Consider the following 15,681-nt stretch of genomic DNA (forward strand, 5'->3'; position numbering starts at 1 on the left):
TTTTTAGAGGAAAAAAATGGGAAAAAATCTCATTTTTCTTGTATAACTTTTTTTCTTGTATAATTTTTAATAATCCTGGAGATCATCATGCAGACATTGGGCTTTGGAATTGGACATGTAGAAAAGGTTTCAAGAAGACACAGTAAATTTCCTTTTCTCATGGAAAGTGAAGCAATTTTAATGCTGAATCTTCAGATTTAGCGGGAGGGAAAGATTTTTCTTTTGAGATTTTTTTTCCTAACAAAATGATATTTTTTCAGTGTAGATTATTTGGAAAAACAAGAAAATCCTTTTTAAAGTAGACAGAATTTTATATTATTGTAATAATCTTAAATATACAATTATGTATTTGCGTAGTTTTTCATTCAATGTTGTCATAAGGATTTTCTAACTTTTTTTCTTGGTTTTTTTTTTTTTGCTTTTTTTTTTTTGCTTTTTAGGGCCGAACCCACAGCATATAGAGGTTCTTAGACTAGGGATCAAATCGGAGCTGTAGCTGCCAGCCTACACCACAGCCACAGCAACACCAGATCCAAGGTGCGTCTACGACATACACCACAGCTCAGGCATCACTGGATCCTTAACCCATGGGGCAAGGCCAGGATCCTCATGGATACTAGTTGTATTCGTTTCTATGCACCACAACGGGAACTCCCTAACGTTGTTTTTCTAAAACTTCTTTTAATGATGCTTTAAATTTCTTTGCTTTCTTTCTTCTTCTTACCCCAAGCAAGCAACTTTAAAATTTTTAACCTTCAGAGTTGTTTTAAGGTGTGTCTTCAAGGAAGTTTGCATAGCAAACTCTTGACTAGGCGGAAATTCAGTGTAAAGTGTTGACAGTCTGAATTTATTGAAATCTCTCTTTTTTTTTTTTGGCCATGCCCACAGCATGTGGAAGTTCCTGGGCCAGAGATTAACTTTGCACCACGTCAGTGACAATGCCTTATCCTTAACCTCTAAGCCACCAGGGAACTCCTGAATTTATTGAAATCTTATTGCCCAACCTTTTACAGGAATAAAATGGCTTTATCAAAAATTTAAATATGGGAGTTCCTGTTGTGGCTCAGCAGAAACAAATCCAACTAGTATCCACAAGGATTCGGGTCCAATCCCTCGTCTTACTCAGTGGATTAAGGATCCCACATTGTCATGAGCTGTAGTGTCAGTTGCGCACATGGCGCGGATCCCGCATTGCTGTGGCTGTGATGTAGGCTGGTAGCTGCAGCTCCAATTTGACTCCTAGCCTGGGAAATTAAGAATGCTGCAGGTGCAGCCCTAAAAAAAAATAAAATTCAGTATGTATAATCTTTGTCTCAAAAATTTCTTCTAGGAATTTATTCAATAGAAATACATACAGGAGTTCCCGTCGTGGCGCAGTGGTTGGCAAATCCGACTGGGAACCATGAGGTTGCAGGTTCCGTCCCTGCCCTTGCTCAGTGGGTTAAGGATCCGGCGTTGCCGTGAGCTGTGGTGTAGGTTGCAGACGCGGCTCGGATCCCGAGTTGCTGTGGCTCTGGCGTAGGCCGGTGGCTACAGCTCCGATTCAACCCCTAGCCTGGGTACCTCCACATGCCACGGGAGCGGCCCAAGAAATAGCAACAACAACAACAACAAAAGACAAAAAGACAAAAAGGACAAAAAAAAAAAAAAAAAAAAAAAGAAATACATACAAATTGATATTTCTGTGTAGCATTTTTTATAATGCCAAAAAAATTATGAGCAACCCAAACATCAATAAGGACTTGGATAGATAAACTGTAGTGCATCTAAAATGCAATACTAGGCGTTCCCATTGTGGCACAACAAGTTAAAGGTCCAAAGTTGTCTCTGTGGCTGCACAGGTTTTATCCCCAGACCAGCACAGTGGGGTAAGGATCTAGTGTTGCAGCAGCTGTGGTGTATGTCCACAGCTCTGGCTCAGATTGATCCCTGGCCGAGGAACTTTCATATGCCACAACTGCAGCCAAAAAAGGAAAAAAAAAAAAAAATGCAGCCATTACATTGATTGAGGTAGCTTTTGTTTAGTGATGTGGAAAGATATCCAAAATAATGGGTAAGTGGAAAAATTCCCACTCAGCATGATCTCATTTCTGTATGTAATATCGGTAAGTATATAATAGTCTATGTAAAATCTAGAAAATACCCACTAAACTGTTACATGGAGATGATTATAGGAGACTTTTATTTTCTAAATTATGCATTTCTATAATATGATCTTTTCCTTTTTTTTTTTTTTTTTGACATTTTTTTTTTCTTTTTGTCTGCATCCACAACATGTAGAAGTCCCGGGCCAGGGATCAAACCCAAGCCACAGCAGCATCACCACCAGATCCTCAATCCACTGCACCACCAGAGAGTTTCAGTCATATGTTACTTTTTTAATCAAGACTATGTCTGCTATCCAAAGATCTCATTCTGCCAATCCTCCAGTATTCTCTGTTGGTCATGAGGCAGTGTGCAATTTCGGTTTTTTAAATTTTTCTTTTTCTCTTTTCACTTGTGTATATAACCTTTGGTAATTAAATTTAACGAATGGTGAACTTCAGTATGCATGTGGTAAATCATACTGCATCCTAAAGCACTGGCCCTTCAATGCAGAATCTTTATTGTAGATGGTTTGAGAATTCACTAAAACAGCCAGATAGATTTAGAGGAAACTAGATTTTAGAGTTATAATTATTTTTAAAATGCTTCTGTGTATTTTTTTACTTATTCTGTTATGGCATATGATTCAATAAAAAGAAAGGTAAAAATCTAAATTGAAGAGTTTTGTATATTATGAGAGACTATGATGGGAAAGGGTGATATGGAATATATACGGTTTGTACGTCCTGGTCTCCATTATTTCTTTATTTACAGTGCTTCGCATTTCTAGTTCTGTTTACAATCCGACATCATTCTTGCTGAAACAGAAGTTACATGGTTAGGCAGAAATGAAGACAAGGAAAACTTTCCTCTAATTGCTTTAATCCTGGATGAAATGTTTGCACACCTGTTGAGATTCATAAACTCACCAGGATTATATAAAGGTTATGCCTAAGTAAATTATATATCCTAAAGTGAAGTTATAGTTTAACCTTAACTAGGCAGCGAACTTGTATGTAACCAAATATTGGTAGGAAAAAAAATGGCTTACTCCCTCCTTAAAAAGGAGTTACAAGTATGACTCTTGAAGTAGCCATGAGGCAGGCTCAGTCTCTCCATGCCTTGCTCTCAGCAGAACTAAATGCAGATCTTCCTCTCTAGAGGAAGACATCCTCAATCTAGACCTCCAGAATTTCATAGATTCACAAAAAATTAAATATGGACCTGTTAACCAAGTATCATAACCATACAAAGAAAGACACCCATGAGAATGAACCAGTAGAAATAACAAGGACCTCAGGTATTAAAATGATCAAACAGTATGAGATATCTGTGATATTTTTAAAGAAACAAAAGAATCTTGAAGTTCTCTGGTGGCCTAGTGTTTAAGGACTCAGCAATGACACTGCTGTGGTTTACTATTAGTTTACTACTGTGAGTCAGGCTTGATGGCCTGGCCCAGGAACTTCCGTGGTCAAAGAAAGAAAGAAAGAAAGAATCACAAAATGAAATACAAGAAGAAATGATCACAAATGACCAGGCAAAAGTGAAAAATAAGTAAAACTTTTGCAGATGACAAATAGTTGAAATCAAAAGCTCAGCATTATTTTAACATATTAAACATAAAAAGTAAATTAGAGCCAGGTACAAACTAACTCTTGAGAAAGCAATATAGAGACAAAGGAAATTGAAAATATAAAAAAGAGGTTAAAAGACATGGAAGTTAAAGAGTTCTCGTTGTGGCTCACCAGTTAACAAATCTAACTAGCATCCATGATTCCTGGCCTTGCTCAGTGGGTAAGGATCTGGTGTTGCCATGAGCTATGGTGTGGGTCACAGATATGGCTTGGATCCTGTGTTGTTGTGGCTGTGGCATAGGCCGGTGGCTACAGCTCTGATTAGACCCCTAGCCTGGGAACCTCCATATGCCGTGGGAGCGACCCTAGAAAAGGCAAAAAGAAAAAAAATAAAAATAAAAAATAAAACATGGGTAATAGTAGTACCTCCTTTGTTGTGAAGATGTAATCATATAACACATGTATAAAAGCTTATTTAACACAAATCTACTATGCAATAAGTGTTCAATAAATATTAGACATTACCATTACTGTGATTTAGTCTTGGTGATGCTTTAAGGCCAGGCTTGAATCTCCCTACCAATGTCACACCCACCTTCTCTCCAGTGAGAGGGAATGCTGCACCCAAGATAGTTAAAGAGTGTTAAACAGTTCTGATAATGCTGATGGGTCTTTCTTGTGTTAATCATAACTCCTTGCTCAGAATCTTCAGAATTCAGTATTTCCTTCCCATAAAAAATTGAGAGCATCAAGATTTTCCATAGCCTAGCCTGGCCAACTTGCTCATGAGTTCTCTTTGAATCCTTGAGTTATATCTCTATATGTATTTGAGGTCTCCTTCCTTGACACTTTTGTTAAAATGCCCTTTTGAAGATTACGTAGAATTTGGATGGTTTCCTTCATCTGGAAAACCCTCCCTCTCTGCTAAATTCAGCCTATTCTTCAAACCCCAGCCCATGTCCTGTAAGAGTTCCTGACTACTCTAGCCCAAAAGTCATTTATAATTTGAAAAACTGTCATCTAAACCATACTTCCTATAATCATTTATGCCTTATCTTCTACTCCATTTTCAACTGAACATTTATTTAAATTGTATATTATCACAGAAAACCTTTCCTTGATTTTGCATGGTCTTTCTGGCTAAGTTTTTAGCTCCTTAAGACTGGCTGTTAATTATATATCTTTTTATTCCCTATAGGTCTTAGAGAAGGGAAGCTAAATATTTAAGTGCATAGAATATGCCAGGGACTATAGTAAAAGTTTTCTTACATATATCTCACTTATTCCTCACCAGAAACTTATAAAGATAGATATCAGTGCCCCCATTTTACAGATGAGGACATTGCACTTGAGAAAGGTTAAGTAACATACCCAAGGCATTTAACTAGTCAGTGGCAGAGCTGGGTTTCTACTATACCACCCATCAAAAGAGCTTGCAACTAATACATTTCTTGGCAATGTAAAAGGCTTAAATGGTTTATACATTTTTTTAACTTGATTTACCTGTATCCTGCTCTGAAATTTAGAATATCATGGAAACAGATATCAAGGAAGCAAAAATTCTTCTCAGAAATTAAAATTTGGCATGCCAATTATTAACTAACAGCCAAAGCATAGGAATTCACAAAGAGATTGAAATTAGACAGAAAAATCATACTTTGAGGGATTTAGATTAAGGGAGTTAGAGATTATTTTTTCTCTTATTCTCCCCTTGGCCTTGAGTTCATGTAATGTGACGTGAAATTAATCACACAGCACAGTGGACCATTTTTCAGGTGCTTGTTGCAAGTCCATATCCCTTTCAGAACATTCTTTCTCTTCTCTTTTCCCCTTTCCTAGGGTTATACATCTTTCTGGAATGACTGCATATCATCTGGCCTTCGAGGGGGCATCCTGATAGAGCTGGCCATGCGAGGTCGAATCTATCTAGAACCCCCCACCATGCGTAAGAAGCGGCTACTAGACAGAAAGGTAGAGCATCCTCTGTGAACATCCTCTTATGAAAGGGCAGATACCAGTGGTCCATTATGGAGGAATAGGAAGGTTTGAGTAGTGAGACAAGACAAATATCACAGACTCAATTGTCCATTGTCTAACAGGTTTAATTATCCTGTAGTAGGGAAAGAAGTGTAAGTACTCATGGTCTAAAGAAGTTCATGGTTTTATCTTACTTTTTTTTATGCAGAAAAAAATCACATTTAGGATGGCGTTGATTATTTCTTCCTCTATGTCTGTAGCTATAATATTATGAAATAGAGTATTATATGTGAGGAGGCAATTATGTGGGTCAGGTGCAGTTTTTACCAAAATCTGGTCATCCTCAGCTAACCATTCAATTTCCCTTCTTCCAATTATTTTGCAAGTCCTCTCCAGCAAATGAGCTATATTGCTATCTCCATTTTCTGACTATTCATATTTTCCACTCACAACTTCATTGTCATACTCCGCACTCTACTGAAACTACCTTCTTAGGTATCACCAGCCAATTTTCAGTCTTCAATTTATTTGCCTCTTTTAACCTATGTGTGGCATTTGACACTTTTGACCACTTCCTGCTTCAGACTTTCTCTGTTCTTGACCTTCGTTTCTCTGGCTATTTCTTTTCCTTCTACCTACCTTAACATCTAAGTCTCAGTTTGTGCTTTGTATAACTTTGTATCCTTTTGGAGATATCATTTACCTTTACAGCTTCATCTATTACTCCCCATGATATTAACTCCCAAATTTCTAGGCCTGTCTTCTTTTTCCACCCCCTGGAACATAGTTAACTATTGGCCAGACATTTCAACATGGCTATCCCATATCAGTTAAAAGCAAACTGTGTCAACTTTTCCCCTAAATTGATTCCTTTTCCTGACTTTCCTACCTTAATTTGCTTTACAAGTTGGTTTTCCAGACTCAGAGAGTTATTACTGAATCCTTTTTCCATTATCATTTATATCCAGTTTGTCACTAGGGCCCACTTCAAAGGTTATTTTTATCTCTCCACTATCACCTCATACTAGATTTTAAATTGCTTGAGAACAGTGGCAGTGTATTATGCTGCTTTGCATTTCCTACCACACTGAATCAATAATGTATATATAGCGTATTGAATGATTTTAATTTAAATGAAGTAAATGAACCAGGGTCCCGTGTTTCTTCTTTTCTGAAAGGTACTACTAAAGTCAGACAGCCCAACAGGAGATGTTTTACTGGATGAAACTCTCAAACACATCAAAGCAACTGAGCCCACAGAAACTGTCCAAACATGGATAGAGCTACTCACTGGTAAGACGACTCAGAATGATTTTAAAACCCCACATTTTGGAGTTCCTATGGTGGTGCAGCAGTAATGAACCCAACTAGTGTCCATGAGAACACTAGTCATGATCCTCAGTGGGCTGAGGATCCGGTGTTGCCGTGAGCTGCAGTGTAGGTCTCAGACATGACTTCGATCTGGCATTGCTGTGGTTGTGGCGTCGGCCTGCAGCTACAGCTCTGATTCAACCCCTAACCTGGGAACTTCCATGTGCCGTGGATGCGGCCCTAAAAATGACAAATAGATAAATAAATAAATAAAAATCCCACATTTTATAATATTTATCCTATTCTTAAGGTTGGGAAAAGAAGTATAAAAATTCAGGGTGCTGCGTAAGATATATGCAATAGGTCACTGTTTATACTAATGAGGGACAAAAAAGGCATGATTAATCAATACATAAAGTTGTTGAAAGCTTTATTTCTGCCACCACACCTCATAAGCTCACAAGAAATTTTTTAATGTCTGTTGATATATAATTCACATACCATGAATTGATGCATTTAAAATATACAGTTAAATGGATTTTAGCATATTCACACAGTTGTGCAACCATTATCACAATCTAAGCTTATTCTGGGGATTTTCATCATCCCCAGAATAAACCCCATACTCCTTAGAAGTTCTTCCCACATTTCCACAACTCTCCTGACCAGCTCCAGGCAACCACTAATCTACAGTCTATCGCTGTAGATTTGCCTATTCCGAATATTTCTTATAAATGGAATTATCCTACCTATGGATTTTTGTGACTGGCTTCTTAGGATGTTTTCAGGGTCCATCCATGTTGGAGCATGTATCAATACTTCATTCCTTTTTTTCTTAAGGGCAAGTTCAAAAACTTTAATGTGAATAACTAAGTCGGTGGCATAAAATTTTAGGAGACCCTTCCATAGGGCACCTTGAGGTCACAACCAGTGTCACTTTCTGGAACAGTTTTTTTAATTAAAGTTTGTATTGAGATATTTGTATATTCACATATAGGTATAAGAAATAATACAGAGATCATTTTAACAAAATTAGAATACCAGTGAAGAAATAGAAACCAAAAGGAAAGTCTAAGCTTAAATACAATACACTATGTGGATTCAAAAACAGATTTAATCAGGCAGAAGAAAGAATTAGCAAACTTGAAGATAGCACAATTAACGTAATAAAGTATGGGGAGGACTTTGTCCATGTTTTCATTTAGCTATTTGCTAAAAGAAGCATCATAAAGAAACATCTTTAAGACAGTCGTTTTCCAAAACTTTGTGTAGTAAACTTGACATCCGGGCTTCCTCGGGTATATATTATATCACTTGCTTTTGTTCCTTTGAATGGACTGTACCTTTCTGTTTCTCCATATGCCTTGTGATTTGTTGTTGTTGTTGAAAACTGGATGTTTGAATCTTGTAATTTGGTAATTCTATATTTCCCCCTATTTTCCTGGTGTTTTTTGTTTTTTTGTTTGTTTTTGATTGTTGTATGGGGTCTCTGTGTTATGGATCAGACTGAGGTGAAAGCTTTCAATTTCAGGTCTTTCCTGTGGTTATGTCTTTTCTTGAGCAAGCATAGTGGGTCTCTAAAAATACTGTGTATATGCAGTTATTTTTGAATCTAAAAAAACAAAAACAAAAAACCTTCTCTTTTAAATCCCCAAGCAGCTGCTTCAGTTGGTGGGGATTGGAACGATGGCAGCCTTTAGCAGCATGTCAGCCATCAGAAGCTGCAATCTATAATCAGAACACAGATCCTGATATTTCAAAGATAAGGTCCTTATTGCCTACCCTCACTCCAGCAAGCTACACCAAAATTACAAATTACTGTCTCCACGGATGCCTATCATGGTACTGGGGTCTGAGGACTGAATAGTCACTACTGCACTGAAGGCTAAAATTGACTGATATTACCACATTTTGCCAAGTGTTCATATAGACTCAGAGTTCTAAAATAGTTATTTCAGGTAGTTTCTACTACCAGTACAGTTTTTGTCTAGGTAGAGAGATGCATCTCTGTTGCTTGCCATTGTCCCAGAGGTAATACCTTAATAATTAACATTTTTAAAAACCTTATGAACTATACCCAGTGTCATTAGGGCCCATTTCAAATATTATTTTTGTATCTCCACTATCACCCCATATTAGATTGTAAACTTCTTGAGGACAGGAATAGGGACTGCTTTTCACAGTGGTTATATTGTTCTACATTCCCACCACCAGTGTGTGAGAGTTTTAATTGCTCCACATCCTCTTTAATACTTGTTTTTCTCTGTCTTGGTAATTTTATTTTAGCCATCCTAGTGCGTATATAGTATTTCTCATTGTGATTTTTATTTGCATTCCCCTAATGACTAATAATGTTAAGCATCATTATATGTGCTTATTGGCCATTTGTGTATCTTCTTTGGAGAATTGTCTATTCAAATCCTTTGCCCATTTTTGTGTGTGTGTGTGTGTGTCTTTTTTTTTTGTTTTCTAGGGCCGCTCCTGCGGCACATGGAGGTTCCTAGGCTAGGGATCTAATCCGAGCTGTAACCGCCAGCCTACGCCACAGCAACGCAGGATCCGAGCTGCGTCTGCAACCTACACCACAGCTCACGGCAACGTCGGATCCTTAACCCACTGAGCAAGGTCAAGGATCGAACCCACAACCTCATGGTTCCTAGTCGGAATCGTTAACCACTGAGCCATGACGGGAATTCCTGGATATTATCAAATTTTTTTGTGTGTCTTTTGAGGTGATCATTTGGTTTTTGCTTTTTATCTATTGATATTACTTGATTTTTGTATTTTAAAACAACTATGCTCTTCTGGTTGAAGGCCTACCTGACCATATTACATAATCTTTAGTATATGTTGCTGGATTTGTTTGCCAGTATTTCATTGAGTATTTTTTGTAACTATTTTCATAAGGGATATTGGTCTGTGGTTTTTTTGTGATGTCTTTAATTGGTTTTAGTATCAGAATAATACTGTGTAGACTAAGGAAGTCTTCCCTCCTCCTCCTCCTCTTTTTTTAAGCATCTGTGAAGGATTGGTATTAATTATTCATTAAGTATTTGGTAAAATTACTGGTAAAGCCATCTTGACCACACTTTTCTTTGTGGGCAGCTTCAAAGTTACTTATTCAATTTATTTAATTGTCATAGAGCTATTATAATTTTCTGTTTCTTGTTGAATCAGTTTAGGTAATTTGTGTATTTCAAGGAATTTGTCTGTTCTAGGTTGTCTAATTTGTTGCCGTGCTGTTTTTCATATATTTCCTTATAACCCTTTTTTTTTTGTCTTTTTTTAGCTATTTCTTTTTTTTTTTTTTTTTTTTTTTTTTTTGTCTTTTTGCCATTTCTTGGGCCGCTCCCTCGGCATATGGAGGTTCCCAGGCTAGGGGTCTAATTGGAGCTGTTGCCACCAGTCTACGCCAGAGCCACAGCAACGCGGGATCCCAGCCGCGTCTGTGACCTACACCACAGCTCACGGCAATGCCAGATCGTTAACCCACTGAGCAAGGGCAGGGACTGAACCCGCAACCTTATGGTTCCTAGTCGGATTCGTTAACCACTGCGCCACGACCGGAACTGCTTTTATAACCCTTTTTATTTTTTGAAGGTCAGTAGTGATATCTCCACTTTCATTCCTGATTTTAGTAATTTGAGTCTCCTCCCTTTTTTTCCTTGGTCACTCTAGGTTTATTAGTTTTTTCAACTTTTCATTAAACCAAGTTTTGATTTCTTTTTCTTTTTTTTTAATTGTTATTTCCCCAATACAATTTTTTTTTCCTACTGTACAGCATGGTGACCCAGTTACACATACACGTACACATTCTATTTTCTCACATTATCATGCTCCATCATAAGTGACTAGACATAGTTCCCAGTGCTACACAGCAGGATCTCATTTCTAATCCATTCCAAAGGCAATAGCTTGTATCTATTAACCCCAACCACCCCACTCCCTCCCCCTTCTGCTTGGCAACCACAAGTCTATTCTCCAAGTCCGTGATTTTCTTTTCTATGGAAAGGTTCACTTGTGCCTAGATTCCAGATATAAGTGATATCATATGGTATTTGTCTTTCTCTTTCTTGACTTACTTCACTCAGTATCAGAGTCTCTGGTTCCATCCATGTTGCTGCAGATGGCATTAGTTCATTTTTTTTTATGGCTGAGTAGTATTCCATTGTGTATATATACCACATCTTCCTAACCCAATCATCTGTCGATGAACATTTGGGTTGTTTCCATGTCTTGGCTATTGTGAATAGAGCTGCAATGAACATGTGGGTGCATGTGTCGTTTGCAAGGAGAGTTTTATCCAGATATATGCCCAAGAGTGGTCTTGTTGGGTCATATGGTAGTTCTATATATAGACTTCTAAGTTACCTCCATACTGATCTCCATAGTGGTTGTACCAGCTTACATTTCCACCAACAGTGCAGGAGGGTTTCCTTTTCTCCACACCCCCTCCAGCATTTATTATTTGTGGACTTATTAATGATGGCCATTCTGACTGGTGTGAGGTGGTATCTCATGGTAGTTTTGATTTGCATTTCTCTAATAATCAGTGATGTAGAGCATTTTTTCATGCGCTTGTTGGCCATCTTTACATCTTCCTTGGAAAAATGTCTATTCAGGTCTTTTGCCCATTTTTCAATTGGGTTGTTGGCTTTTTTGCTGTTGAGTTGTATAAGTTGCTTGTATATTCTAGAGACTAAGCCCTTGTCAGTTGCATCATTTGAAACTATTTTCTCCCATTTTGTAAGTTTTCTTTTTGGTTTCCTTTGCTGTGCAAAAGCTTGTCAGTTTGATTAGGTCCTATTGGTTTATTTTTGCTTTTATTTCTGTTGCTTTGGGAGACTGACCTGAGAAAATATTCATAAGGTTGATGTCAGAGAATGTTTGGCCTATGTTCTCTTCCAGGAGTTTGGTGGTGTCTTGTCTTATATTTAAGTCTTTAAGCCATTTTGAGTTTATTTTCATGCATGGTGTGAGGGTGTGTTCTAGTTTCATTGATTTGCATGCAGCTGTCCAGGTTTCCCAGCAAGACTTACTGAAAAGACGGTCTTTTTCCCATTTTATGTTCTTGCCTCCTTTGTCAAAGTTTAATTGACCATAGATGCCTAGGTTTATTTCTGGGTTCTTTATTCTGTTCCTTTGGTCTATATGTCTCTTTTGGTACCAGTACTATGCTGTCTTGATGACTGTGGCTTTGTAATATTGCCTGAAGTCTGGGAGAGTTATGCCTCTTGCTTAGTTTTTGTTCCTCAGAATTGCTTTGGCAATTCTGGGTCGAGTTTTGATTTTATTGTTTCTATTCTTTTCATTTTCTCTATTTCCTCTTAATCTTTATTATTTCCTTTTTCCTACTTGCTTTGGGATTAATATAATTTTCCTTTTCATGGCCACACCTGTGGCATGTGGAAATTCCTGGGCTGGGGTCAAATCCGAGCTGCATCTGTGGCCTATACCACAGCTTGTGGCAACGCCAGATCCTTAACCCACTGAGCAAGGCCAGGGGTGGAACCTGCATCCTCATGGACACTGTGTCAGGTTCTTAATTTGCTGAGCCACAGTGAGAACTTCCAGAATTAGTATGATCTTTTCCTAGTTTTTTAAGGTAGAAGATTAGGTTATTGATTTGACAATAACCTAATATCTAACTACCTTTGGATGTCTCCCTAACCTTTTCTAATATCTCATTTGGATCATAAATTTCTGTTACTTGGCCAGTGGTGCACCATGATCATGTAGTGGATAGTACCCTGCATTGTGGATCATAAATTTCTGTCTTAGCACTGCTTTATGCTGCATTCTATATGTTTTAATATGTTGTGGAGGTTTTTATTTTTTTCATTCTACTCTAGTGTGTTTTTTAAATTTTCCTTGTGATTTCTTTGACTCATTGGCTATTTAGGGAGTCTGTTGTTTAATTTCCACATATTTTCTAATTTCTCAAATTTCTTTCTGTTATTAATTTCTAATTTAATTCCACTATAGTTGGATAGCATACTTTGTATGTTTTCAGTCCGTATAAATGTATTAAGGCTTGTTTTATGGCCTAGCATAGGGCATATCCTGGAGAATGTTTCATGTGCACTTGAGAAGAATATGTATTCTACTGTTATAGGATAGAATATTCTACAGATGTCTGGTTAGGTCTATTTGGTTTATAGTGTTGTTCAAGCCTTCTATTTATTTTCCCCATAGGTGAGACCTGGAACCCTTTCAAATTACAGTACCAGCTGAGAAATGTAAGAGAGCGAATTGCAAAGAACCTAGTAGAGAAGGGTATTCTAACCACTGAGAAACAGAATTTCCTCCTATTTGACATGACTACTCACCCAGTGACCAATACAACAGAGAAACAACGACTAGTGAAAAAACTTCAAGATAGTGTCTTAGAGCGGTGGGTAAATGACCCTCAGCGTATGGACAAGCGAACACTAGCACTCCTGGTGCTAGCCCACTCCTCCGACGTGCTAGAGAATGTCTTCTCTTCTTTGACAGATGACAAGTATGACGTGGCAATGAATCGAGCCAAGGACCTAGTAGAACTGGATCCTGAGGTAGAGGGGACAAAGCACAGTGCCACAGAGATGATCTGGGCTGTGCTGGCAGCCTTCAATAAATCCTAAAGCCAGCAGGTATTTTTCCTTTTCCCTTGCTGGCCAGTGACTGTGAGAGACACCATCACTGAATTTTGTGTGATGAGATGTTTTTCATCATTCTTTTTTCCTTCTGTTGAATCAGACTCGTGATTTGGGGACAGCAACTTCAGGGCTTCTCCATAGACCTTGACTTATCAACAGAATTTATTTCACCTTATTATACTTCCACTCCAGAGGTGAATAAACTGGGTTAGAACCCACACACCCCTAGGAAACATTTTCTCTCACTTCTAGGTTTACTTCTATCCCGTGTTCCTTAGAATTAGCAGGACTATCTAAGTGAGATTTGGAGTTCTCTAGCCACAGAATGCAAATGAGATGTAGAGTAAACCATTTATCACATTTTTAAAGCCTGTTTTCTATCTTAAATACGTATTTTCAGGCTGTCTCTAGGGCTCTAAGTAATATAGCTTATTGAAGTAACTGTCTCTCTGAATAAGGGGCAATGGAAACAAAACTAATTTTTGGAGCAGATGGTCTCTGGGAGGTAAATGTATGTCCCACTAGTGATTTTCTTGTCTTTCCTTTTCTAACCTAATGAGAATTCCAAATTTGATTACCTGGTTCTCACAGCCCTAGAACAAGAAATATATTCTATACTGTCTCTTAGCATTATCCTACCCCATCATTCAGTAGAACAGAAGTCTAAGTGGAAAAAATGTCTGTGTCAACCACCTCCTTCATGCAGTCAGCATTGAATTTTATGAGGAAGGGAAGTGGCATCAGAATTTCCACTCTTTAGCACATGACTGTCCAGATGACTTTGAATGTCTCCACTTTGACCAAATTTAGGGAGTTGTAAATGTCAGTTGCTGAATAGCAGCAACCTGAGTCCAGACAATATAACTAAACTCTAGATCTTCTGGTTCCCTAATTTGGCTTCCTAAATAAATTGATAGATTTTTCCCTATGTTTAAGGATTCTGGAAGTAGTTTTGTCTATTTTTAGTCCATAGATGCCCTCCTAGTCATTAGTCATGTCTCAACATAACCATCTTTCTAACCAAACCTCTAAAACATTTTTCACTTCAGTAGTGAGTACAAAGAGAGCTTATTAAGGAAAATCCTATTTAGAAGGGCAATTTGATATTAAAAGCATCCTGATATAAAGTCTAGAATTTGGGAATATAAAGAGGACAGGCACCAAACTGCTAATGTCAAGCATTTGTTAGGCTGATACTTTTAATGCATCTTGCCTCTTGACAGCTACAGAGAAATGGACTATCAAATCGTTAATACAGATGACCCAGACCTGATACCAGATCTTCATGATCAGAAGTAATTAAATGAAATTATAATTCTCATCTCCTCCCCTAAACCTGCCTAGCCCCACAAAATTCCCCAACTCAATTAACTTTTTTCACTTCAGGTTATATTTAAATGACTAGAGATACAAATTTTAAAGTGAAGCAAATTCTTAAATGAGAGCGTCAGTCTAGCTCTCTAAAAGTATAAAAACCAGTGCACATCTCTACCTGACTTAGTTTTTCTTTCCATTTGAACAATTCGGCATGAATTGAAACCAGGTTTTCCTGTGGAAAGTTTCAGCTTGATTGGGTTGGGGGGGTAGGGTGTAGAAGTTGAGTTGAGTTCTTTCTAGTAACTCTTGGTCAGTGTTTATTTTTATATTATATCTCAATAGGATGAGGATGTCTTCAGTTTGAATCTGCATAATGTTTACTGCAAAACCGCTTTTCATTTAATGCATATGGCCTTCACATTTCTGTATAATAAAGATCAATTATTGGCTCTCTGGTCTCTCCGTGCAGTTTTACAACCTCAGTTATTTTACCTGGAAATAAGAACTTTCCACATCAGGCCGGTAACACTTCCCCTTTACAGGGCACACATTAAGGTAAACCTTAACCCCAACTAATGTAAAGTCTGAATAGTGTCTCCATTTCAAGCAAAATAAGTTATTCACTTATACCATTATTACCATGAAGAGAATAGGTATATTCTGTCCTCTTAATAACTACTTGTAAGTGGCACCTGAATTTACTGGAAGAGCTGAAAGTCTTAAGTTCCAAATGTAGGTAACATATCTAACTATAACAGTTAACTGCATATGAAAAG

The 15,681-nt window shown here is 37.7% G+C and overlaps 1 protein-coding gene across 4 annotated transcripts in view; it reads left to right on the forward strand.

The window, feature by feature from the left end:
• GOLPH3L (golgi phosphoprotein 3 like) overlaps positions 1 to 15,356 on the forward strand; it is a 40,173-nt gene extending 24,817 nt beyond the window's left edge. For 2 of the 4 annotated variants that reach the window (XM_005663498.3, XM_021089894.1), the window contains 2 exons: positions 6,818 to 6,932; positions 13,146 to 15,356. In XM_005663498.3, the coding sequence (XP_005663555.1) occupies positions 6,818 to 6,932; positions 13,146 to 13,573 (543 nt within the window). In that variant the 3' untranslated portion in view covers positions 13,574 to 15,356. Of the gene's footprint in view, positions 1 to 5,501; positions 5,634 to 6,817; positions 6,933 to 13,145 lie in introns of all 4 variants that reach the window. The other 2 variants (XM_005663495.3, XM_013997188.2) reach the window with 2 other exon arrangements.

This window comes from Sus scrofa, chromosome 4 (assembly GCF_000003025.6).
Source record: "Sus scrofa isolate TJ Tabasco breed Duroc chromosome 4, Sscrofa11.1, whole genome shotgun sequence".
In the NCBI taxonomy this organism is placed as follows: domain Eukaryota; kingdom Metazoa; phylum Chordata; class Mammalia; order Artiodactyla; family Suidae; genus Sus; species Sus scrofa.